The following is a 26,870-nucleotide window of genomic DNA, read 5'->3' on the forward strand; positions in this document are numbered from 1 at the left end:
GGCGGCCTCTGGGCGGGGCGAAGCTCCGGTGCGCAGCCGGGCGGAGCAGGGGCTGCCGCCCGCTCGCGGTGCGGCAGGGGCCGGGGTGGCCGCGGGGGTTCGGGGCACGGACGGAGGTGAGGAAGGGCTGCAGCATAGGGGGGGAGGGTGCGGTGCCGCGGGCTGCCCAGGGTACGGCCGTTTGCCGGAGGGCTGCGCGAGCAGGGAAGGCCTTTCTTTCCCTAGGGTCTCCCGCGTGCCCCGCGTTGTGCGGCATCCCGCGGCTCCTCGGCAGATAGGCTGAAGGCTGGGTGCCCTGCCGGAGAGCTTTCTGCTGCTTTCAGGAGTGCTGCGGGCTCTGCTGAGCTTTGTTTGCCCAGTCCCACAAAATCTCTGCGCGTCTGCTGGTTTTCTAGGTTTTGTGACGCTTTTTTTTTTTAGGAGGTATTTTCCTTTGGCTTCTTCACTATGTACGGGACTATCTAAACGCGGGTAGAAAGTGCGATATACAGAGGAAAAGTGTGGGATCTCACAGCTCAGCCACGCTTCTTTTAGAAGTTCTTAGAGCAGGAAGCAGGACAAAGCTGGGTGCAAATCTTGACGTAGTACAACACTGCAGAAATGGCTTATTGCTTAACTGTGATCAAGCAAAGGCTTTTATAATTTGTTACTTCTGTGAAATCGAGAGCTTCTTGCCTCCTTCACGCTTTGGTGAGTGAAAGCAGTGCCCTGGCAGCTGCAGGACTCTGCAGCGGAGCCTGAGAGCAGCAGCCCTCACAGCCCCAGACCGTTCTGTGTGCAGTCACAGCGTGGTAGGACTGAATTAGCAGTTGTCAGCTCTTGAGCTGAAGAAATGTTTATGGTTCTTTCCAGAAGCGGCTCTTTAAGTTTGGGAAATTTCTTCAGGGATTTCTGGAAAATACTGTTTGTTGGCTTTGTTCATCCTGAGCTTGGTAACTTCAGGCTTGTTTGACTTGGACTGCTTGTATGTGCTTAGACTCTCAAAAGCAACTTAGGGTTGCTAAATGAACACTCTTCTTTCATAGCAGTTGTGAAATCAGAAAGCATTAAAAACTGCAAAATTGACATAAGGCTTTGCACAAAAATTGTTTTATAATGCGATTCCCAATTTAGATAATTTTAAGCCAGTCCCTAAAGGAGAAATAATACTTAAGTTCCTTTTTTAATAAACTCCCCCCCCAAGAATAACACATTAATTTTTATATTATTCTGCATCCCTTATCTTCTATATTTGTATTTTTATCTCTATGAGCCTTTCTGGGCCACTTAAATCGCTCTTAACTGTTCTCTGAAAGCGACAATGAAAAATTTGTAATTTACTCTGAGTTTAAATATTTTCACATTGTTTTATATTGACAGGAGCTGAAATGATACAGAAAACTGTTAGAAGCTGCGACTGCAAAATGAGCTCCTTTTACTTGATGCTGAAAGGAGGTACTGTTTTCAGTTTCTTTGAATACTGCTAAGATCTCTTCGTTCAAGGTGATTTGGATGCTCTCATTGACTCCAGCTTAATGTGCAGTGGAAATCTGTGCATAAGCATCTTTTGGTTGTGCTCAGATCCACTGATGGCTGGTTCTGTACACCTACAGATATCCATCTTTTCTTCCTCATTCTCTGCCCCCCGTGTTGTGGTGAAAGGTGAGGCAGTATGTGCAATGAACATCTTGTTTAGAATCTAGATGTACAGTAGCTAGCGCTTTTCTCAGAGCTGAGCAGGAAGTTGGCTTATAGGGATGTAACCACTTTGTAGGCATTTGATTGAGGTGACTTCATTTGAATGAAACAAAATCTGCTGAGTAATGGTTTTATACTTACAGGCATGGATTTTCTGCAGTATTGTAACTTGCAGAATTGTCTGAAAAGGAGGCAGTGAAGGAATAACATTTGTGGTCATCACTATAAACAACCAGACTACCACAGTGGCCACCCAGGTCCTCTTTCAGAGGGTGCTTGTGTATCTTTCTGTGTGACTGTTCAGGACAAGGGGAAATGGTTTCAGGACAATGAGAAATGGTTTTAAGCTGAGGGAGGGAAGATTTAGGTTGGATGTCAGGGGGAAGTTCTTTACAGAGAGAGTGGTGAGGTGCTGGAACAGGCTGCCCAGAGAGGCTGTGGATGCCCCGTTCCTGGAAGTGTTCAAGGCCAGGTTGGATGGGGCCCTGGGCAGCCTGGTCTGGTATTAAAGGGGGAGGTTGGTGTCCCTGCCTGTGGCAGGGGGGTTGGAGGTGATCATGATCTCTGAGGTCCCTTCCAACCCTGGCCATTCTGTGATTCTGCATGCCCGTGTAAAATGATCAGCTACATTCTGCTTATATATTAAGCATCTTAGAAAAAGGAGTTGGGACCTCAGGTAGAGTAGCCAGGTAACAAGGTATTGGCTGGTAGAGAATCTGTCTTGCTTTGCTTAGAGACACAAACTGGCAGGAGAATAATGCGTGATCTGTATGAATTTCTGTAAGGGGTTTAATCTTGTCTTGTTGGCTGTACTTTGGACAAATACATAGGTTTTTTGATTAATTTTTGTTTTCTCCCTTCTCACCGCTGTTTCAATTAGACTTTTATTAAAGCTTTACTGAAAAAGTTCACTCACTTAGATATGCTGCAAAATTAAGGCATTTTACACCTTCAGACTGTTATGTTGTGTGCTGACATGCTGATCAATTGCCTTAAATCTCAATTTCTGTCTTTTTTCTTCATGACTTATAGACTAAGAGTCCCCCTAGCAGTAACAAGTCCTTGTAGGTAGTGATCAATATTGAAAGCCACTTAAATTAATAGCAAATTGCTAATAATTGTAGGAGTTAAATGTTTCCTAAGCTGTCTTGAAAGTTTTGTCACTGTATTGGCCTTTGGAAGAAAATCTTCTTAAAATTTGGAAAATAAACATATAGTTTTATCTTTTGAAAAGTTTCCTGCAGGACAATTTTGCTTATCTTGCTACATGCAGACTTAGGAGCCCGATGTCTTTAAAAGCTGTTCTTACTGCATTTAGAGTTGGCATTGTGCCTAAGACAAGTAAAAGGGAGGCTCTGTGAAGAGAGATGTCCTCTCAAAACAGAAAGTTAGGTCCACATGTTTTCTGTTTTCAAGATGCTAATTTTAGAAAATTGAGGAAGTAATAAGTTATATTTCATCTATGCGAAGATAGAAAAGTAACTCGGAAATCTTTTTCAGTAGATCAAACCACAAAGATGATTGGTGGGTGAGTGGGTGTTTTTTTTTCTCTTTTTTTCTTAAAGACTATGCATACATGTTTCCTTTATGCACAGTAAGTCTTGAACTGAAAGAGTACTTCAAACTAAGTACGCAGGCAGTAAAGCTAGTGCTCTCTCTACGTAAGTGAGACTGAGTCTCTGCATCCCTATCACAGCAGCATGGCTTATTGCTGAGACTGAGTTAGAAGACAGTACAGGGTTAACCAATAGGTATGTGAACAAACAACAGTTTTCTTTAAACAAAGTTTGCTATTTCACATCAGTGATTTTAGATAAAGTTTCACTGTATATTCCGCTTGAGAAGGAATGTTTGTAAGAACCTTGTGTGTCACCTGAAACCATGCTAGCCAGAATAGAATAGCTCTGCATACTATTTGGTATTGCAACTACGAAAACTGCAGTTTTCTTTGCTTCTTTTCAGAATTTCAAAGATTTACTTTTGCAGTATTTGAACTGGTGGGGAGGGAGTTTGTAAAGAATAGAGCTACTTTAAAGGCTCAGTCTCTAGCATAGAGTAATAGTAACTTGGTTATTCTTACCCTAATTTAGGCATCATTTCCTTTTAGTGGTCAAATTAGTCTTAAATAGTAGCTGGTTATGTCTGTCTTTGTTGCTCACGTTGACTCATATGTAATGTCATCTTCATTTTTTTGGTGGAAAAAATATTCCCCAGAGATCTTTCATAGGATTTTTGGTCAATCTTCGGGTTTTGTTGGTGCTCTTTTGTGTCTCCACTGCAGACACAGTGAAGTAGGTGCTTTTATATTTAGGATGTCTGTAGAAGAAGACTGGCTCTGTGTGTGCGTACTGTTGTCCAAATCATGTGTTTCATACAATCCCTTTTTTCCCTTCTCCTTTTTACAGGTAAACCAAAGCTGCAAGAATTATGATCAGCTCTTTGACAAGTGACAGGAAAACCACATACAAGGCAACTAAATAAAGGCTATGGTACGAGTGCTTTTTCAGATATACTGTCCAAAACGAGTAAATACTTGGAAACAGTTATATTCCAATGTTGCACTCTGCTCCATGTGTCCTATCCTACTGCCCCAGCACATCTGGTTGAAACAGTATTCTGAAACAAGTAGCTAACATGGCTTATTTGCTGCTATGATGAACTACTGTGAGCATAAAAGTAATTCAAGGCAGTGTATATTTTTCAGAGAATGTATTCTCTTTTTCCAAGCCGGTTCTAGCTGAGTAGAAACCTGGCACCTGTGTTCATTACAGTTTGCAATATCTGTTGCATGGGAAACCAGATTATTTTAATGCTAGAGGGAACAGTGTGCAGTATAGTCATGTAAGAAAGGCACAACAGCTATAAGCAGACATTAACCTGCAGAAAGCTATGTCAGAAATGAAAGGGGTTAAATGTTTTCAAGCTGTCTGTCACTAGATGTTTTGGGAAGGTCTCTGATGACATTTGCCAAGAAAAAAGAAAAGAGGGAACTTGGTTAAGATACAAAGGTTTCATGAAAGCCAGTTCTGGGATACAAGGGCAGTGGTTTCTGTCCAGTCTTGCTACTGTTAGGGGAAGCTGCAGAGACCTGAGATGTCTTGAAAGTTTTGCTTTTTAGTAACCGCAGCAATTCACGTTAGCCACAGTTTACCCATTTGGTAACATTGTCACCCTTAGACAAAATTTGAATTTTTGCTTGCCTTGTAGTTACAGTGTGTTTGTTCTCCAGCAAAGGACTACAAGTTCATCTACTGTCAAAAGTAGTGCTGCCTCAACTGCACAAGCTCAGTTTGAAGAATGAAACCTTATGTATCCCTGCAGTTGTGTCTTTTGTAAATGTGTGGAGAGCAAGGGCTTAGTCGATCTTGTTATCTAAACTATACATGAATATCATTGTATGCAAGCATAATTTCATTTATGTGAAATGTTTTTGGGGGGCTTTAACCTGCTGGCAGATGAAAAATACACATTTACACAAGAGTTTTTCCAGTAGAAAATAGGAAGCTGTAGTGTAAAGCTGAAAACTCAGCAGCCTTTTGCAGGCACCAACTATTCCAATGGCTGCAATTTTCCAAGGCTGGGGTTAAACTGCCAAACCCATTTTACCCTCCTCAAGATGACTAATGCTTGTCCTCAATTTTTAAGAGTAATGTGGGGGGCAGATGACAGTGCAGCTTGGAATGCTCTCACCATACTAACGGAAAATAATTTTGCCTTACAGCATAAGATGACATCTACATTTTTGCTTATTGGTCATCTAATTCTAGTCATACCTTTGTTCAGTGCTGGTAAGTTAGATGTGTTTTTGAAATTGCTATTTTAAAAAGAAAGCCTAAGAGACACAAGTTGAGTATGTGTAGTAGAGAAGAGGGAAATCACTGTATTTAGTATTTGTTTTTGTTTTAGCATACTGAAAATATTCCAAATGTTTCTTCTTGGATCGAAGCTGTGCTGGGGGTGGTTAGGACAGGCTGGCATAAATTCAGAGTACTGAGGCTTTGAGTAGCCTCTCCCTAATTCCTTTAAAGAAAGTGTGAAGAGGCTGGCGTCCTTGAAGTCGCATTAGCTTTTAAATGTCTTCTTTAAGAGTGGTACTGTATCTCTTGCCCTGAGAACAGACTGGTAGTGAGCTCTACCAGTTATTAATTAATAATTAATTAGTAATTAATTAATAATTTGCTATTACTATTACAATATTTTAATGGTAGATCTAAGTTCTCAGTAGATTTTAGGCTACATAAATTAATAGTGTTTATCTTGCTGTTCTTGGCATAAGCAGGCTTATATTAAGGAAATAGCTCTCTAGGAAACTATTTGAATTAGGTGGCAAGATGGTGTTAAGGTAGGAAAATTACTGAAGACTTTTTTTAAAAAAAATCATGAGATGAGCTTTGAATTTACATAATCATTCATCAAAATTTGCAAAATAAATTGCCAGTGGTTCCCCCCTCCCTCGGAATTCAGTGTTGCATATTCAGAAGCTTTTAAAATCTGCTTCATAGCCAACTGGCTGACTCTGAGAAATGGGTATTTTCTAAAAAAATTTAAGCATATAGACTTCTTGATGACTTCTTGCAGTATTTGTTGTTCTCCTGTATTATTTTAAACTGATGCTTAGAAATTCCTTATTAAGACACCTGATTGTGTAATGTCAACTTGTTACATAGCCATAATTATAAAGGGATGGTGCTCTGGACAGAGAGGAGAGAAATTGCAAACACAGTAAGGAAATAATATATTGTAGTCAAGATTTCCTAATATAAAAACCTCATCTCTTCAAATTTAGATTGTATTATGTGTTGGTTCACAGACTTAATTTTATTTATGTGGAGATCTTAATCTAATTCCACACAGTCATGTGCTTCAGGTCAGACTCTTCTTTTTTTCCTCCCCTTATTTGTTTTTGGCTTTACAGTCATAATGGCCAGGGTAGTGTGTGGAGTTCCATGCTGCTACCATTTGCACTGTGTCTTTTGTAGACAGATCAACTAAGAGTCTGGTAATTCTATGTAAGTGCTATCGTGCTGAAATAGGAAGGATGTGAAAGATGAGAAGCTTGTATTGCCTGGCAAATCCCACATATCTTCATATGTCATGGTTTGCTGTGTGACTATTGCTGACTATGGTAACTGAAGTTTTGACCTAAACTTTGTAGTGCTAAGCATGTGCTTACTCAACCAGAAGGTACTGAAGAGATAAAAACAGTAGTCTTCCAATGTTTTAATGGTAAATAATTATGGAAAATTTAATTATTTTAAATTGAAATGGATATATGGATATTGATACTTCTTAAAAATATACAGATTAAAAGCATTAGTAACTTTTCTTTCTCTCTCCCTCACTCTCTCTTTTTTTTTTTTTTTTTTTTTTTAATAGAAGAATGTGTTATTTGTAATTACTTTGTTCTTCTTGGAGAACCTACAGCTATCAGTTGCCCAGTAATTACATTGCCAACGCTTCATTCTGATTACAATCTGACTTGGTATAAAAATGGTAGTAATACACCGATAACCACGGAGAGACATGCCAGGATCCATCAGAGGAAGGGCTTGCTTTGGTTTATTCCTGCAACACTTGAAGATTCTGGACTTTATGAATGTGAAGTAAGGTAAGGAGTGAAACAAATGGATTACTAATGCTTACAGTGTAGTGATATCTGTGGGACTTCAAAGTACAGATGATTTTTTTTTTTTTTTTGGGGGGGGGGGGGAGGGGGAAGTGATCTTAGATTAGTTAAAAGCAGTGTCTTGACCATGCTTTTTGGTGTGCTGCCTTTTTCTCTTCCAAATGTGTTGAATTTGGCATTGCAGAAGTGTTTTGTACAGGAAACTTTTTATGTCAAAGGACAATAATATTGACCATGGTGTGGGTTTTTTTTTTTCCCTGTTTGTTTTCATTGTTTGTCTTGGCAGAATTGTAAAGTCACTGTAAAAAGTCTTAACTCCTTCAGCTATTCCCGTGTTCATATGGCTGTTTGATAGCAGCAGATCAAAATAACATTTTAATTTCTTCATTGAATGTGATTAAATGGAATAAGGAGCTATGAACAGCAAACTCTGTATGCTACACACTATCAACCATGTTACACACTATCAACGCATACAGACTTCCTGGATAGCTTTGCAAGTCTGGGGGGATCCTTTTGGGGAATTTACAAACTGAGAAGCAGAAACCCATTCTTATATGTCTTATTATAAAAAATTACCAAACGCTATTTGTCAAAAATGAGAGTGCATATGAAGAGCAAAGCAGTGTGCTAGCCATCTTTAAAGATAGTGAGAATATTGTTTCCCCAGCATTGTTAAAATGATTTACATGCATAGAGAAGAAAGAAAAGAAATAGATTCCTTTCAATTAGTGCACTGGAAATTGCCACTTCAGGTGGTCAAATCTTACTTATGGTGGCTGAAATCCACTGTGTGCTGAACAGGAAATTAATGCCAGCAAGGCACATAGAATTTTATTTATTTATTTATTTATTTATTTATTTATTTATTTATTGTCATGTCTTCCCACATCACACCAAGAACAACAAATGCAAATCTTTTCAAGGAACCCAAGTCTTGTCTTTCTTGTTTGTTTTTATATGTACATTTGTTTGTAACTCCATGTTACATTTGGATTCAGAAATGAATCCAAAATTGAAACAGGGAAGAAATGCAACCATTTCAAAGCTAACTAGGTATTACAGTAAACACAGATTTAATTTAGCCATGCTTGCTTTGTGTTTTCTTGGGCATTTGACCTCCTAAGTTTGGCTTGTGTAATAGCAGCATGCCAAAAAATATATAGTAAAGCTCAATTGTATTAACAGTAGGCTACGTTTTGTGCATCATGCATTTAAGATTTAATCTTAAAACTTATCAAGGTGCAGCATACTAAAGTTGTAGCCAAGTCTGTGAAAATATGCATCTGTCTCTTCTGAAAGCATCTCACTTAGCATGCCATGAAGAAATGAATAGTGAACAAAAGTTAATAATGGCTATTTCTTTATTTCTGTCTCAGATTTCTGTCTTGTAGTACCAAATCTCCTGCAGAGCTTTGATACCACAAATTCTTTTTGGTGTTCTGTGAGCTCTCAGTCAGAAGTGGTTTCGTGTTGATATTACACCATATTGTGCCTTGGTACATTTGGTGTATGTCTTATTCAAATGCTTTGTCTCTCTTGTGCTAAAAGTTATCCTTTGCCCCTTCAAAGATTATTATCAGTGAAATCAACCCATTTTCTTCTTCTGTTTACTTCCAGCTCAGCTGAGACTGAAAGTGTTCCAGAGCAGTTATGGTTTGGGTGACCCTGCACTAATGTGTATGGGCAAAGATAGAGCTGAAAACAAAAATGCTAGGTTGCTGCTCTGGGCTCCACAGTGTGAGCTGTGAGAAGTTCTGAATTCTCATCTGGTGAAACTTCCAGAGCAGATTTCACTTCAGTTCACTACACAACATAAGAGGTTATTCCCATCTCTCTTGCTCTGGAACAGAAAGTGAGGGAGAAACTGAGGGTGATGTTTAAGAGCTGGAGAGACTGTAGCAATAGTGATAGAGGCAAAGCTGGAGAAGATACCGAAGTCTCTGTAAGTCCTAAAATCTCTTCTCTATAAATTTCTTGACTTGCTGGAAGCAGGGGCTGTGTTGTTAATGACCTGACTTGTTTGCTCTTCTCATTACAGGAGTCTTAACCGCTCTAAACAAAAAATTATAAATTTAAAAGTTTTTGAGAATGATAATGGTTTGTGCTTTAATGGAGAAATGAAGTATGACCAAATAGTGAAGAGTGCAAATATTGGAAAGATTATGTGTCCTGATCTAGAAAACTTCAAAGATGAAGACAATATTAATCCTGAAATACACTGGTATAAGGTATTGTACATATCTATTTAAGATATAGAAGGAAATATTATTTTTAAAGTGTGCTATGAAGTAACTGTGAATTGAAGCTTTAGAAAGAAAAAGTTTGCTCTACAGTTTGAATATGGCATCAATCTTGCCACAGTTAGCAAGAGATACATATTTAAGAAGACACTATGTTGACATTTAGGCTGTAAGTTCTATCAGAATCCTGTATGTGTGTTGCTTTTGTTTGTTGATTTGTGAAATTTGCAGTTGATGTAGCTAATAAGTTGGTAGGTAAGGTATGGAGGTGATGAGTTTAAAAACTTGTGTTTTTTAAATACTAAGCTCTGCATAACTATTTCAGTTTCTCTGAATATTAGGCTTATCCATGTCATAGAATCATAGAATGGCCTAGGTTGAAAAGGACCATAATGATGATCTAGTTTCAACCCCCTGTTATGTGCAGGGTCGTCAGTATGTTGATTATAGTATAGTATTCTTACGCCTCTTGCTCTGAATCAAGCAAAATATTGTGTAGACCATGCAGACACTGAAAGGTATAGGATTTTTTCATACTGAGGTAAAATTCTAGAGCAGTTCAACTCTTAATTTTGATGCTGGCTGTCAAGTATTTGTATCAGTCTATGTATTATATTTGAAATAAAATGAACAGGTGTAGCATCAAGGCTCTTTTGAGATGAAGTGATTCTAAACTGTCTATAGGTCATGGAAAAGAAAGTCACTGCATTTGCCCTTGCCACAGAAGTGATAATACACCCAACATCATGAGTCATTGCTACAAAAGCTCAATTTCATCTCAGTGAAGTAGAAATGTAGGCACGCATTCTCTAAATTCTGCTTCAAATGTAATGATTTTTAGTTCATTTGCGTGATAAGTCCTCCTAAATCACAGGCATTTTTGATACTTCTAGGAGTGTAAGTCTGGATTTCTTGAAGACAAACGACTTGTTTTGGCAGAGGGTGGAAATGCTGTATTGATCCTCAATGCTACTATCCAAGACAAAGGAAACTACACGTGCCGTATGGTATATACATTCATGGGAAAACAATATAATGTTTCACGCACCATGAATCTGGAGGTTAAAGGTAACTACACAGGTTTTATTCACTTTTTGTTTGTTTGTTTGTTCTCTTTATTTCTAAGTTATTTGTATACAGGCGTAAGCAATCTGGCATGACATTTTTCAGCTCTGTGGGATGAGGACTGCAAATTTTCTTTAAATCAGTTTTTCCTTGAATGCAATGATTGAAGTGCAATAATGCATATTGCTACCCTTGAACATGGCTTTTGAGAAAGAATTGTCTTTGTAAAATGAAAAATCTGGGGTTAGGAATAGAAAGAAACAGTGGTTACTGGGGTGGTGTTTTTGTTTCTGTGGAAGGAAAAAAAAAAAAAAAAGACCAAACATGTGAACAACCATTAAATCAAAACCACCAAATTATTTTTATTGAGATCAGGACAGCAGAACTTTTTGTAGCCCTGCTGGTCAGTTTGTTTTTGTAGGCAGCCTTAATGGTGACCTGATCTCTACTGTGACAGTAATCCTTTCAGAAAAGTTGGCTAGAGCTGTATTGTCCATCTTCTTAGATTGAGTCAGTTTTCTTAGGTTAGATGACAATACAAGAGCAGTTGCTCGATAGCAATGATAGAAGATTGAGTCATTGTGATAATTCCTCTTTCTCTTCCTTATCTATCTCTCTGACAAAGTTCATTGCATTATTTTTGATCTTGTTTCTGTTTTGTGGTTTTGTATTACATCTATCTAAATTTCCACTGAATTTAAGACTTAAAAAAATAAAATTGTAAGGTAAACTGAAATCTGTCTTGGAAGCTAAAAGAATAATTTAGTTGGAGCGTAGCACATCTCATTAGAGATTTTCTACTGGAAATTTGAAGCTGGCAGTAGATACAGTGCTACAATAGAACCATATAGTAAAACAAAAACATTGCAAAACTTTCAGTTAGAGTAAATTGTGAAAATTGTATTGCCCAGAGGTTTCATTTACTTATTTATTTTCTTTCAGAAAGTCCACTGAAGATGAGACCGGAGTTTATTTACCCAAACAACAATACAATTGAAGTGGAACTTGGTAAGTAGTGAATATTTAAGAAATCATTAAAATTTAGTTAACAGATAAACTCCCTAATTTTCTGAAATAACGTGGTAACAGTTCAGCTGATTTCTGCAAGACTGGTATGTAGACATGTGCATTGAGAAGGATGGATGATTGAGCATGATTTCTTGCAAGTAGTTTGCAGATAGAATAACGAGTGCACCTAAGATTGGAGTCTCTTTATCAGCAATGTCAGGTTGGATGTGTCTATATTTGATTATGGCCATCTATCCTTTGTACCACTTCTCACTGCCTGTGTCTTGGCATGTCTTCAATTCATTGGAAATATGGTTATGTATATGCAACATGTTAGGATATTTACCAGATGAGCATTTTCGGTAGCTTTTCTCATCCTGTATGTTTCCTCTCTCTCTACTCTCTCTGGAAAATGGATTTTCCAGGTGATTTTCCAGATGATCTTTTAGGGAATTAAAAGATTTTTGATACTGATCTTTTGTGAAGCACTGAAATCTTAGTTTATAGATATTCCAGATGCTGTTAATCTTAGAAATTTCTTAAACAAAAGAGATTCTGACTGGATAGGAGGACCAGTGGAGTTGCACAGAGAAGCTGTGCATTCTCTGTCCTTGGAGGTTTCAAAACCTGGTTGGATAAAGCTTTCTAGTAGCCTGGGCTGATTTTGTAGCTGGCCCTGCTTTGAACAGGAAACTAGACTAGTAACGTACTGAGGTCATGCCCAATATCAGTAATCCTGTGAGTTGGTGAGCTTAGAGTATAGTATGTGAATCTTTTCCTGAGAAGACCTATACATGTTTAGATTGTACCATATATAATAAATGCGTTGTACTGATCTAGCCTAGAAGAATGAGTTTTGAAACTGTATGAACTGTGAATTTTTTTAAAATCATTTTGTACCAAGTAGAACTGTTTCCAATAAAAATCTTTGATTAAAAAGGGCTTTAACTGATCTTGGAGAAATGTGAGTGGCTGTTGCAATTACCTAGTACAGAGAGGTCTAACATGTCTGGCTCTGTTTTGAGGAAGCAATTATAACTGCTAATAAAAATATTAGCAGTTAGTTCATTAAAGAAGCCCAGAGGAAAGGTTGTGCTGGGGCTCTAGCGCCATATGGGAACCAAGGCCAGAGAATCGTGGATTACTCTTCGATACATCACACTGATGGTAGTCAAACCACTATTCAGGGGTCTGATCAGCTTAGGCCCTTAAAAGGCACTTTAATTTACTGAATGCATAAAGGACTTTTTTAATCCTTTGATAGTACTTACTGAGAAAATGGAAGATCAAGTAATTGTCATTCCAGGGGCTGCCTGTTATATTCTTGGCTTATATTAAGATGTGTTATGGGACACCTTTTTGTTTAGACAACTACATTTTAGATGAGCATTTGGATCCAAATTTGTTAAAGCTTGAACATTGTTGATTAAAATTTGCTGTTACATTATTGCTCGTCGTAACTGATCTGAGGCATCCAAACCAGCTCTAATTACTTCACAGACATTGAGAAAGCAGTCGTGCATGGGACTAAAGGGAAACACAAGGCCTTCACCTACAAGGTGGGCTTATTGTAGCTGAAGAATTAACACAAAATAAATGTTTCTTGATGACAGGGAGACTCTTTAAAGGAAGGGGTTTCTTCAGGCAAACTTTATTCTAGAGGGAGAAGGTTGAAGAGAATCTGGGATTTCTATGTAAACCCTGTTCTAGTAATTACTCTGAAATAAACCTTTAGTTCACATGCATGCTTTTGATAGAGACTATCCTTTGGTGGAAGCATCTAGATCTGTGGTTCTAGGAAATGAAACCCTGAGATCATTACATAACTTCTGTTGGTAAAATAAAGAAGGAAAGGACTCCATGAAAGATGCTTCCGTTCTTGTAAATGGAACTGTTTGAGGTACATTCGCAATAAATACATTCTGCAACTTGACTTGCTTTCTTAATGCTACTGTATGATGCTCATACTGTAAGACCTGGATTCTTGATGGCAAAGGAACTTACAGATGGGTGAACTTGCTCTGAAAATAGAGTGTCAGTGTAATCAGAAACGATTCCAGTAGACAATGTTGGCCAAAAGACTCTGATCTGATGTAGATACGCGTGGTGACTAAGAATAGGATGCAGCTCCAATTCACAGGTACCTCCCTGTGTCTGCATATGTCTTAAGGACTTAAACTTGTGCTGTTATTAATAGAAGCTTAATTCAGTTGCCTATCCATAGATGTCTAGTGCTGTTTTGGATGAACTGACTGCTCCAGCTGTGCAGGTTTCCTGAAGATTTAGAGTATTATCTACCAGCACTGTACAGATGTTTTTGAAATGTTATCACACTGTGTACAGGCAACTGATTTGAGCCTCGGAGATTTTTGAGTGTAGTCAGAGGAGTCTGGAGAGCCATTCAGATGGAAAGGCTCAGGTATCCATTCCAATAGCAGATTCCAGTGGAGGTGAACTCCTTTACTAGGTTAGATATTTAGTTCACATGTAGACATGAACATTCAGATACCTACATTTAGGGTGGAATTCACATCCAGATTGGAGACACTCAACAGTGGAGTAGAAATGGATGAGTTTTATGGACTCTGCTTTTTGTAAGGTAAGTGGGTTTTTCCTTACCCCTCTTTTTCCAGCTGTTCCCCTAACACTGGAATGTGCTTTTGTTACAAGACTTTCAATTGCTGTATTTAATTTTTTGTTTTGCTTTGTAGGCTCTCATGTAGTCATGGAATGCAATGTATCAAGTGGTGTGTATGGCTTGCTTCCATACTGGCAAGTTAATAATGAAGATGTTGATAGCTTTGACAGCACCTACAGGGAACAGTTTTATGAGTAAGTTCTTATACATTGAACTTAAGTGCATTTCTGTGTGATGCAATTGGTAGTAATTTGTGGTGAATTCACTGTAAAGTTGACTAGTAGTTAATGGCAGTAGTTGTTCAAAGAACGATTAGAAATCTGCATCAAGTACATGATATCCTTAATGCTTGATTTAAAATGTATAAGCAATTTCTTAAAAACACAAATGCAATGAAGCAACTATATTCAGACCTTCAGAAAGTTGTTATGAAACGTACCATTTTGTAAGGCTTTTTTATGTATTTGTTTTATGCAGTCCTTTTACTAATAGTTTACATCTTGTCCTCTATCATTAACGTGAGAAGGAAAGATATTTTAAGGCCAAAAAAAAAAAAAATCACTCTATTTTTATTTGTTAAATTGATATAGCTGTTGATTTTGAAGTACACGGAGGAGAAGACCTTGTTGTAGAATATTTAGGGTTATATATTTTTTTCATTTAGGTAAATTAAGTACAAATTAAACCAGAAAAAAAACACAGTAATTTCTTCCAAAACAGAAGGATCTTTGTTGCTGAGTGACTAATTTATACTGTAAGAAATTGTGGGTATGCTGTCTGTTTTATCATCACATCAACCACTGCCACTAACCATAATTCTTAAAACTAAGTGTAGAGAAGAATGGAGGCGGTTTTTCAACTGCCCATTTCAGAATCATGCAGAAGCATTGCTGTCTCCATCACCAGTGCAAAAACTGGATAATGTCATGTTGAATACTGTTTTTAAAATGATTTTTTGTATGTGATTCCAGTTTCTGTTGACGCTTCTTTTCTAATTCTTTTTCTTTTTCCCCCAATGAAAGAGAGGGAATGCCTCATGGGATTGCTGTGTCTGGAACAAAATTTAACATTTCAGAAGTGAAATTGAAGGATTATACTTATAAATTTTTTTGTCACTTCTTTTATGATTCTCAAGAATTTACATCATACATCAAATTGGAACACCCAGGTAAGCTGCCTCATCTTGATAAAATTATGATCCTTGGTGATTACTTCCTAAGTAGTTTTGACACCACATTACTTGTGGCTAAAACTGTGCAATGTACCTTTGTGCTAAGCGGGCAGTACAATTCAGTATCTTCCTCTGTGGCATCTTTATCTCATATTCCTTTTCACAGTAAGTTTAAAGAAAATATCACTTGGAACGTGCTTTGCTTTTTCTTGTTTGGTGTTTGGGAAAAATCAATGAAACATTTAAATTACATTGAAGCAAATATGAGTCCTTGGCAGAATATTGTGTTTCATTTTGCACACTGGCACATGGATCAGAGGAGATAGATCAGAAGAGCTGTGAAAATGGCCAATTCTCTTAGAGAACCAAGAGGAGACATAACTAAGAATGGAACTAGGCCTTAAAAGCAAAGAAATACATCTGTGGATCTGGTTGTTCTAACTTCACTAACAACGAATGGGCTCAGATTGCCAGGATAAGAAAAAGTTGTTTAGATAATAGGAAACGATCTTAAGGATGATAGTGAAGCTATGAAATAGTTTGTTTGGAAAGGTTATGGGATTACTGATGCATCACCTTCTAGACTCATGCACGTTGACTGGGAGCATCCAGCTGCTCGTTGGATATCTTGTAATCAGCTCAGAGACAGGATATGATTGATCTGTTGCTGACTAGCCTGAAATCTTTCTTTTTAGTATATAAACCTTATGCTAAGGGTAAAATGAGCATGTAAAACCACAGATTCAATGCTCAAGAATTTCGTTCTTTGTAGTTAAGAACAGATGCACAGAAAAGCAAACCACCAGATTTAATAAGCAGCGACTTATTTTATTTTTTGATTTAGCTATGGAAGATTATCTGGTCTGCTGAGTGGCCAAGCTGACTTGGTCAACTGTGAGCCAATCATTTGACAGAGGTTATTTTCAAACTGGCAACACGGTAAACAATAATTGACTGAAAGTGGATCAGAGCTCTAGCTTCCTACAGAAGTATAAACAAATTATTGGCTTACTGTAAACTAAAATTGTCAGGGTAGCAATTAACCTCAGAATTTTTCAAATGTGCATCAACTAAAAATTGTAGTTTGTGGAATTGTTTGTGAGTGTGATTTCTTTTTTTCTTACTTGTTTTTTGATGTGTTGAAGACGACAAAGTAGGAGGTTCAGCAGTGGATCTTTGATGAGGCTGGGTACAATGGCTGATTAGTCTGGAAAAAGCAGCATAGTCAGGAAGCCTTCTCTGACTTCCTTCCTTTCTGACTGAATAAATTTTGTACAAGAACTCTCACTGTACTGTAACACTGAGATATACATTAATATTTTGGTGTATTGGCTGAGAGAAGCCCTTCTGTCCCACTGTTAAGGTACCTTTTCTCTGAAAGATAAAATCTGACGTGTCAAATGACAGTATTTGTTAAAAGCATGCATGAAGATATTTCAATTTTGTCATTCATTGTATTTTCTACTTTTCCAATCCCTTATTGACTAAACAACACTTGAAAAAAGGTAGACAGTTTTTAACATTTCTTTTCTTTTTCTGTTCCTCATCTGTAATTCTACTTTCATTTGTTTTGTTTTGTTTCTCCTTTTATTCCATGTTTTACTGCAGTTCAGAACATTCGGGGTTACTTGATTGGAGGAGGAATTTCTTTGATATTTTTTTTGTTTCTTATACTCGTTATCTACAAGATCTTTAAAATCGATATTGTGCTTTGGTATCGGAGCTCCTGCCATCCTTTCCTGGGTAAAAAAGGTATGTTTATGTAGCAGTGCAGGTGTACTTTGAGAGTGCTGTGTGTTGCATGGAGCAGATTGTCTCCATGGAGTATGACTGGTAATTTCTCATGAGTTTTCTCTCTGTTGTGTGCTAGCATTCAGAATAACATTGAATGGTGTGCTGACTGTAAGAGCAGCATGCTGAAGTTTGGGCCATTTCCAAACACCTGAGAACAACTACATCAGTAGGGAAACAGAAAATATCTACTAGATATATTGATATTCATTGGGACTTCTGTAAAGTCTTATGTCTGGTCTTTCTGAAGTTATGTTTTCTGACATATTAAATGTGCTTCTGATCTTGAAATTTGCCAAGTATTTTGTTTTTGCGTCTAAGTGGTTGTGTTTTGGTTACAAGAATGATCTAATACTTACATGGCTGCTGGAATTCTAAAACACGCAATTGTTCTATTGCAACAGCTATTTTCTAGATAATTCAGTGGTAATGTTTTTTTTTGATAGTTGTTTTTTTTTTAATATTTAGAGTTGAATAAGAATACTCAAATATATTTAATTTACAGATCTCTTGCCTGTTTAGATCCAGCATAGTGAATTCTTGAGTCCCATTTCTACAGATATATCAGGTTCAATAGAATTATGCATGCTTAGATAATAAGATTAGAACCCAGAGTAATGTGTCAAGTGGGGGATGAAACAGAACTTAGCAATATCTTTTTTGTTTATGTCTTTGGAATCCTTTTTGTAAACTTTTTAAAACTTTTTTTATTCTCATTGCTCATTCTTTAGTTTCAGATGGAAAGATCTATGATGCTTATGTTCTATATCCAAAGAACAGAGAGAGCTGCTTGTACTCATCAGATATTTTTGCTCTGAAGATACTGCCAGAAGTCTTAGAAAGACAGTGTGGATATAACCTCTTTATATTTGGGAGAAATGATTTAGCAGGAGAAGGTGAGCTGTCTGAAAACAAATAATACTCAAGTTTTCTCATAGGTAGCTGAAGCAAGCTGCAAAAATAACTCAGGAACAGGGGTCTTTGAATGTCTTTCCACAGACCACTATTTGCTTTGTCTTCCATTTGCGTGTACCAAAAATTTGCATATCAGAACAAGCTATTAATGTGAAAAGGTCATAGCTTTATCTAGGTGTATGGTTTTGGTTGCTGTTTTTATGCAGAACTTCTGAACATCTACTCACATGTGGTCAGGTTGTGTTGTTTTAGTCAAATCTACTCTTGACAGCTAACATAGCTTGCACACTCTTATCCTGTCCCTATTTATGAGTAAAAGTTGGCTCAAATATCAAACAGTAAACAAAGCAGTTGGAATGTATGGGTACCATCTTAATAGCTGGAGCACCTCTCCGATGAAGAAAGGTTGAGGGAACAGGGCTTGTTTAGCATGGAGAAGAGAAGGCTCTGAGAAGACCTCATTGTGGCCTTCCAATATATGAAGGGAGCATATAAACAGGAGGGGCAGTAGCTGTTTATGAGGATGAATAGTGATAGGACAATGGGGAATGGTTTTAAACTGAGACAGGAGGTTTAGGTTAGATATTAGGAGGAAGTTTTTCACACAGAAGGTAGTGTCACACTGGAACAGGTTGCCCAAGGAGGCTGTGGATGCCCCATCCCTGGAGGCATTCAAGGCCAGGCTGGATGTGGCTCTGGGCAGCCTGGTCTGGTGGTCGGTGATCCTGCACATGGCAGGGGGTTGAAACCAGATGATCGCTGTGGTTCTTTTCAACCCAGGCCATTCTATGATTCCATTCTATAATTAATTTTGCTTGACCTTTTTTTCTCTCTGCAGCTGTGATCAGTATTACTGATGAAAAAATCCATCAAAGTAGAAGAGTAATAATTATCTTAGTACCAGAACCATCATGTTATGGTGTTTTAGAAGATGCATCTGAAAAACATCTTGCTGTGTATAATGCTCTTATCCAGGATGGTATAAAAATAATTCTGATTGAACTTGAAAAAATAGAAGATTATGCAAACATGCCAGAATCCATCAAATATGTTAAGCAAAAGTATGGAGCTATCCGATGGAAAGGGGACTTCTCGGAAGGGTCACACTCAGCAAGTACGAGGTTCTGGAAAAAAGTGCACTACCACATGCCGTCCAGAAAACATGGATCTTCATCAGGGTTTCATTTGTCACCATGAGACTTGAATTCTCCCCAGGCAACAACAGAAAAATGAAGTGACTGACAAAGTTTATGTAATTGGTGATGGACTGGCAGAAGGTCGCATGTTTTTGTACAAACAATCTCACCCAAATTTTCTGGATTGAAGGTACTACAACTTTATCTGCAGACGTGAATCATATTTTCTTCTGACCACATCAGCAGAATGTCTTGAAATGTCATCAACAGCACAGTGATGGCACGGAAACATTTAGGAAGTACTGAAGGACTCTTCCAAGAATTGCACTGTGATTTTCTAAAACATTTTTTAATTTTGTAAAACAAGAAGAAAGACCCGGAAAAATACTTTCTAGCAATTGAAGGATGAGTATGAAGGAAATCGTATAAATTAATTATAATTGTGATGTTATATATTGGACTTGGTTGATGCTGGTAAGTGATTTTGTTGTTGTTGTTGTTTTATGAAATGACATGAATTTTATTTGTTACAAGTTTATTTGCTGCTTTGTTCATTTTGCTCAAAGGTAATACCATCATTGTTAGTGCACCTGTGTGGTATCACCCAAGAGAAAAGGTAAGAGACAATCCCAGCTTCCCCAGAACGCTACTCAGTCTGACAAAGAGTAAATTCTCTTTCCTGATCTATCTTACATTTAAAGAACTGCATGGTTCTCGGCCCCTAATGCCATTCAAACACCATTAAAAGTATCATTGTATTGCTGTTCCTAGTCTTAAAATGTTTAATGTCCAGAAGACTTTTATCTTGTTAAGTGCCTTAGTATATTTGTCCTTTATTACCATGTGGAGCTACGAGGTCATGACTGATTCTCTCATGCAGACTAGAGAATTGTTGGCTTTTTGTTGGCATCTCAGGGACCAAAGGTGCTTCAGGGCACAGACTACAAAGCTGGGTTGTCCCTATGTGTTGCTGATGCTGGAAGTGAGCATGTTTCTCCTCCTGTTCCCAGCCAAGGTGCTGGCTCCAGCATTTGTCAAATCTGAAAGCTTATGCTACCTGAACAGGCTAATGTGGCAGAGAGGCTTTTCTGTTCTCCCACATCAGTGAGTTTATCATTCCTGGAAGGGTCATTGTGCAGTGGAAAAGGAAAAAGGGTAGAGTGGTCATGCTTGGTAGCGCTGTATGCATTTAGAAAATAGAGCTGAAATAACACTGTTGCCCAGAGATGGCTGGAGTCCAATGGGTTTACACGAAAACTGTTAAAACTTATTGTGGATGCTGAATGCTTTTTCTTTCCCTCTTTCTCACTTTTGCTTTTTTAGCAACTTTATATACAACATGGAATTGTTAACTCCGAAGCTAAGACTCATGTGTGGACAGTGATGCAGTCTGTAATGATAAATTCTCTTGATGGGGGATTGTCTATTTTCAAAGAAATCACCAAATTTAGTGTCATGTTTGTAGATAGAAGATTTACAGGAATAAGAGATATGGGAGTTAAACCATCTGTGCTTTTCATTTTCTGCCCAAGTTTCTACTTCTAAGTTAGAGATTTAGTTTTGTATGGAAGCTTCAGTGTTCATCTGTTACGAGTGGACTCTGTAGTCTAAGTATAAGGCATAGATGGTTCTTGTGAACAAACTTAGAAAATTTCAGTTTGGTGAACTCTATGCCATCTGAAAACTAACTTGTGGTTCAAGTTATCATACACAGGCATTGCTTGGTTTTGCTGCTAGTGACATTTGATTATTAATTAGTTCCTTTTTAAAAACAAACAAAAAAAATGCTCTGGGAAGATAAGTATTGAACTGTTTTTGTGATTTTTAAAATGTAGGTGTAATGACCAATTGCCTGTGTTCTCAAGGAAAAAGTATGACAGCTCTGGTAACATTGTGCGGGTAGGGAAAAGGCACAAGGCTGGTTAATAAACTTAAAGTGAAGATCTGGTTTATGTAACAGTTGCAAAATAGCTAGGTAATTATACATAAGGGAGAGAGAATTGAGAGAGAATTGAGAGAATGAAGGCAGCAAAAAAAAGAAAGCTCTGCAGTTGTGTACACTAACTCCTTTGTGATTGTTTGCTCTAGTGTTAATAATTGTCCTAGTACAGAATTTGAAGACAAGGCATCTGATCAGACTGTGATGGTTGATTTGCAACACGAGTTTCGGATCTGCCTTTAATTTCTGCTTGTGATTCTGGATTTCTGTTTGTGTTCATGTCCTCTTAAATTCTGTTTTGCAGAACTTTTTTTTTCCCAATTCAAATTTCAGTAAATCTTATTACATACTGCAGAACAATCAGCTTACTACTACGTAAAATTCCTTTGCTTTCCAAGCTGTTCTCAAAGGCTGCTGCTAATATGGTATTAGGCAGAATTTTTTCCTTTGAATTGATCCTTTGATATCTCTGATACCACTTTTTAATTTGAAAAACTTATGTTCTGCATCCCTCAGAATTCTTCTACTCTTTGAGTACCGCTTCCTTCATTTTGACACTGTAGTGTTATTTTTTGTTTGTTTGTTTTTTCTGTCATTGGCTCTTTTCTTCCTTCCCCATCCTCAACCAAAAGAAACTGATGGTCTGAGGTGCCATCCCTCAAAACTGCCATTAGGATGACCATAGGATAGTGGTGACCTTTGTGTTGTGCCTCACAGATGACAAAGCCAATGGAAATAACTTTCTTTCCCACTATAAGTTATTTGATTACTTTGGTGTATGCTGAAAATTTGATATTCTTTGCCTTCTCAGCTTTGTGAGCTGAGTGTATATCTGACCAGAATGGAATGAGATTCTATTTCAGGACAAGAGGGGGTGGGGGGGAAGTTATATGGGAAATGTCAGGGTATTTCCAACTGTTTTGGTACTGGAATATTTTATCAAAGAATGTCATGTATGTGTAGACCAATTCACACGCTTATCTTCTGTTCTCATTCTATGTTTTATTCAAGACAGAATTGTCTTGGGAGAAACACTTCTGGTCATGAGGTGTCACATTCACATAGCTGTTGCACTAGATCTGCTTTTCAATATAGTGTTTGTTTGGTGATAGTCCATCATGGTAAAAGAGCCTTGAGATCCATCTCAAGTTACTGAAATTCATCTGGACAAGGTGAATGTGCTAATTGGTATGGTTCACATTGATAAAAGAATTTAGTGGGACAGAAGCTGTATGGTTTGGTCTTTTGTCAGAGGATCCCAATATCAAATGTGAAGACTAGACACTGGAAGTATCATATTTTTACTTGGAGGACTAATATTGACTTTGCATTTTCACCTTGACAGTTTGCAAGCCAGCCAACAGAGTTCCACCAACCTCTGGCCTCTTCAGTTTTTGTGTTTATGAAAAACTGCTACTTGTTATGCCTTCCTTTAGTGGAAAGTTATTTTACTGAGCCAAAATACTGTTAATTGTTTGTTTTGATATATTTGTATGACTGAAGTTTTCATGTGTGTTATGTAAAGACACTTTGAAGAAAGGCTGTTTTTAATTCAATAAAACACTACCTAATTTTTTTCTTACAGCGTTGCTTTTTTCTCCTCATTTCTCCACTAAAGCATGCTGAAAATGAACAATAGCAAACAGCTGTCTTAATTTGAAGTGTTTTGGACACACTGATTTATTTGTATCATATAATCATAGAATCACAGAATCGTGGAATGGTCTGGGTTGGAAAGGACCACAGTGATCATCTGGTTTCAACCCCCTGCTATGTGCAGGGTCACCAACCACCAGACCAGGCTGCCCAGAGCCACATCCAGCCTGGCCTTGAATGCCTCCAGGGATGGGGCATCCACAGCCTCCTTGTGCAACCTGTTCCAGTGTGTCACCACCCTCTGTGAAAAACCTCCTCCTAATATCTAATCTAAACCTCCCCTGTCTCAGTTTAAACATTCCCCTCTTCCCTTCCCATTTGCGCCACATTCAATCTGCTATTCTCAGAACTGGGCGAGGGGGGGAAGAGTCTCAGTAACCACTGGGGCAAATCTAGGTTGTCTCAGTACAACCTTAGCACTAGCCACCTCACTCTGGCTGGGTAGCCAGGAGCTGAGAGCTTGGCTTTGCCCTATCCTGTGCTTTCCTTGCAGGGAAGTGAAGCTAGATCAACTCCAAGCCTGCAGCGTCATGCACTGGGAGCAGCACAGTGATTTAACATGTTGAATCCTGATGAAACAGTTGAGTTTCTTATCTTGCTTAGGAATCTCATTTTATTTTTATTATTATTTTGAAAGTTAGAAATTTCTAGCATTAACATATTAATTGCTAGCCGAGACTTCTCATTTTTCCTAGTTTGCTAGTAGGTCCTTCTCCCATGCAAGTCTTCTCAAAGTGGTTATCGTGTTGGCTGGGACAGCACACAGTATTTCAGCTGAAGGTGAGCTAGTACCCTATATGGTGGTAGGGTGCTAAGAAATGTGTGTGTGTGTGATGGAGATGGTGATCCTCATAATAGTTGGTGGGAGTAGGTACAGGGCTGAGCTCTGCTGCTTGTACCATTCAGTTATTGGATGTACCAGAAGGATCTCATGGCAGCAGAATAATCGTAGCACATTGATTGCAATGGAAGAAGCCTTCAGGCAGCTCCCACAGGTCTCAGGTTACTTGGGAGAGAAGCAGTTTTTTTGTCATATACCACTCTTTCTCTTAACAGTAGGAATGATGAACAGTGCTATCTGTTTTAAGGACATTGGATTAAAGCCGTAAAGTCTTCAGTTCTGGCAGACCTTACCAGCTGGAGGTCTGTATGATGTGGCAGAGCTCAGGGCTTCCAGCATCTGAAAAGACATACAATTATCTGTGAAATCTCTTATTACCTTTTCAGATTACCTCCAATCAGCAGTATTTTAATCAACATCCTGATGAAGTCAGAATGCCTTTCTTATTAGGTCTTATGAATGCTTGCATCAGTGCACTGCAGGATGCAATAGATACATCGCCAACTCCGTTGGAAATAGTTCTCCCAATTTAAGACAGCGCTTTATTTTGTTTTGTTACTCAACTGGTGACTTGGATTTTCTCCTTAATCTGTGTTTCTGGATTGCAAGTAGTTATTTTTGTATAAGAAACTAGTGGTGTCACTTCTGCATGTACGAGGAGCATAAGCAAACACTGTTATGAGCCAGGCCTCACACAGTTCTCTTTCAGCTTTTGTGACACAGATAAATCACACAGAAAACTTCTGTGTATTGTGCTGAGAGCACTAATAAAAACATTGATGTGAAAGCAATGGCTGATCCCATGGCAAGATCCCTGTGACACTAACTACCACCATACCTTAGCTGTTCCCTTTTAAAGTATCTGCTCCAGCTTTCCATGAGCTGCTTCACAACCAGCCTTGCAGTCAGGTTTTGCAGTGCAACTCAGCTTTTCCTGCTCTATCTTGATAATTGATTTCCAAGATGAAAGTGATAAGGATATCAAAGATGAATAAAAACCAGCATAACGTGATGTGACTGAACACTGTGACAGTCCATTTCTGTTTTCCAGTTATTGGATTCCTATTTTAAACTATCTAAGTGATATATATTTTCTTGCACCTTACAAATTAATTTTGAATATTTATTTGGTGTCAGATGTTTTTCTGTGCTTCAATTGTATTGTGCGTACTTTTTTAATGCTGAAAAGCTTGTCTGCTCCTATTTTAGATGGTCCACAGAAAGATGCTGTTTCTTGAAGCAGATCTTGCTGTCTTTAAAGATTACTAGATTAAAGATTAAAGATTACTGCTGCTGGATCTGTAATTCCATATGTCGGTTACTCTAGAATTTGGGATAGAAATAGTTTTGCCTCCCTGAGCGAAATATGTGGAAAACTTAGCATTTTGCTTTCTTCTTAGTTATCATAATTTCTGGGATTGTGTCTTCATTTCTATTAGCTCTGCTGCCTTCTCACCTAGTTGCCAATACTCTTCTCAAAGCAAGTGGAAAGCTTAAATTGTTTTTGGGGCCACGTGTAATTCTTTTTTTCATTCTGATTGCACTGAAGACCTATTTAACTGGGCATTTTTGAGCTAAAGCGCATCTTATTCAGTGTTTTAATTTACCTTAAATATGAGCTCTGCCTTATTTTTGTCACTTCTCATGGTTATGAGCTTGAAAATGGGTCTTGTTAGTTTCATGTCTCAATTCTGAAATGTTTTTTTGCCAAAACAGATTCCTCAAGGTGAGTTTTAAGCTTCACACTTGTGCAGGTAAAGAGAGAGGATGTAGATTTGTTGAAGGGATGAAAATCAATGAATTGTTTTCTGTGAGAGGGAAGAAAAGGACAGATTTGGCTATAAAAAGAGGCCCCAGCTCCTTTGTTAGAAACTGGATATGTACTTACCAGAAGTACAAATGACTTTCTATGCTCTACTAGTGAATAAATTGTAACTGCAAGATGTTTAATTACCACACCATGAGTGCAGAAATATTCCTGCAAATTGGATGTAAATGCTTAAGCCGGTTGCTCATTGTGGAATTGTTCATTAAAATGGAATTACACATGCTTAGCAATAAAAGAACATTTAGACAGTTTTGACATTCTTAATAAACTGAGTTTGGATGAACGATATTAAGAAAGCCTGTTTCCTGCAGCTTTAATCGTATATAGGTAACTAAGTGCAATGACATTTTGTGATATATTTTCCTGTAGACTCAACAAGTTTATACTATCATATGTGTAAGGATATTCTGAATGTCTTTAGCAAAGGTTAAAGTTGCAGAAAAATATACATAAAGGGCTTTAAACTTCTGCTAGCTTTAGATTTGCTCTGCTCAGTTTCTTTTCAGAAAGAGATAGTTGACTGTGATTGGCTACAAACTATATAGCTTTGCCCTAAAAACTCTTCTGGGTGCTTTAGAGATACTGTGTGACTATAGTCTCTTTTCATGTGGAAGGGATTTACCAGCACCACATAACACAAAGTGTATAGAATTCTGTAATTTCCTTTTTAAAAATAGCAATTACATTTGCTTGCCAATGTCACAAGTCTTAAAAGCAAACAAACAAATATTCCCCTACCCCTAAAAAAACTCCAAAGGTCAAGAGTGCCTTGTGCTAGTACCCAAGGTTAGACCTATACAAGTAAGCATCACCTTGATTTTTGCAGGGTAAATCAAGCAGGTGTTCAGGACATGGTGTCCACCCAACATTACTGCCAGGCAGCTTCCTTCCCACCCATATGTAAGTGAATATTCTTGCTCCTGCTGACTGCACTATTTCTGATACAAACCACGAGAGCCATCGTCCTTCTTGGCCACCTGGGCACACTACTGACTCATGTTTAGCTGGCTGTCAACCAGCATCCCCAGATCCTTTTCCTCCATACAATCTTCCAGCCACTGTGCTCTAAGCCTGCAGTGTTGCCTAGGGTTGCTGAGACCAAAGCGCAGGACCTGGTTGCTGCTCTTGATCTTGCTGAACCTCATACAGTTGGCCTCAGCCTACTGATCCAGCACGTGTCACAGCGTGCCTCCTTCTAACACCACATCCCTTGCTTTGGTGGAGGACAACATGTGCAGGCATAGCAGGGCGTAAACTCTTATCTGTGGTTATCATGCGGTGAGCAGGATGGCAGATTAGATTATGTTTATATTTGGTAAATACAATTTAGAAATAG

General features: G+C 38.1%; 2 protein-coding genes across 2 annotated transcripts in view; both read left to right on the forward strand.

The window, feature by feature from the left end:
- Positions 1 to 22,791, forward strand: LOC128071805 (interleukin-1 receptor type 1-like). Its single transcript, XM_052664903.1, has 13 exons — positions 1 to 116; positions 1,360 to 1,434; positions 4,083 to 4,166; positions 5,399 to 5,465; positions 7,054 to 7,285; positions 9,345 to 9,534; positions 10,440 to 10,614; positions 11,554 to 11,619; positions 14,331 to 14,451; positions 15,280 to 15,425; positions 17,037 to 17,180; positions 17,951 to 18,115; positions 18,973 to 22,791. The coding sequence occupies exons 3-13, from the start codon at positions 4,164 to 4,166 to the stop codon at positions 19,329 to 19,331; spliced, it is 1,668 nt and encodes a 555-aa protein (XP_052520863.1). The 5' UTR covers positions 1 to 116; positions 1,360 to 1,434; positions 4,083 to 4,163; the 3' UTR covers positions 19,332 to 22,791.
- Positions 19,650 to 26,870, forward strand: part of LOC128071804 (interleukin-1 receptor type 1-like) — a 24,485-nt gene continuing 17,264 nt past the window's right edge. Inside the window, exon 1 of the mRNA XM_052664894.1 lies at positions 19,650 to 19,744. The gene's annotated coding sequence lies outside the window, so the exon portion shown is untranslated. The remainder of the gene's footprint in view (positions 19,745 to 26,870) is intronic.

Source organism: Tympanuchus pallidicinctus, unplaced genomic scaffold (genome assembly GCF_026119805.1).
Source record: "Tympanuchus pallidicinctus isolate F22 unplaced genomic scaffold, pur_lepc_1.0 scaffold6, whole genome shotgun sequence".
Classification (NCBI taxonomy): domain Eukaryota; kingdom Metazoa; phylum Chordata; class Aves; order Galliformes; family Phasianidae; genus Tympanuchus; species Tympanuchus pallidicinctus.

Excerpts from the sequence above, each read along its gene's own strand:
- LOC128071805 (XM_052664903.1), top strand. Across the intron at positions 9,535-10,439 it reads CTGAAATACACTGGTATAAG|GAGTGTAAGTCTGGATTTCT; the intron begins GTATTGTACATA and ends TGATACTTCTAG. Across the intron at positions 17,181-17,950 it reads TCCTTTCCTGGGTAAAAAAG|TTTCAGATGGAAAGATCTAT; the intron begins GTATGTTTATGT and ends CTCATTCTTTAG.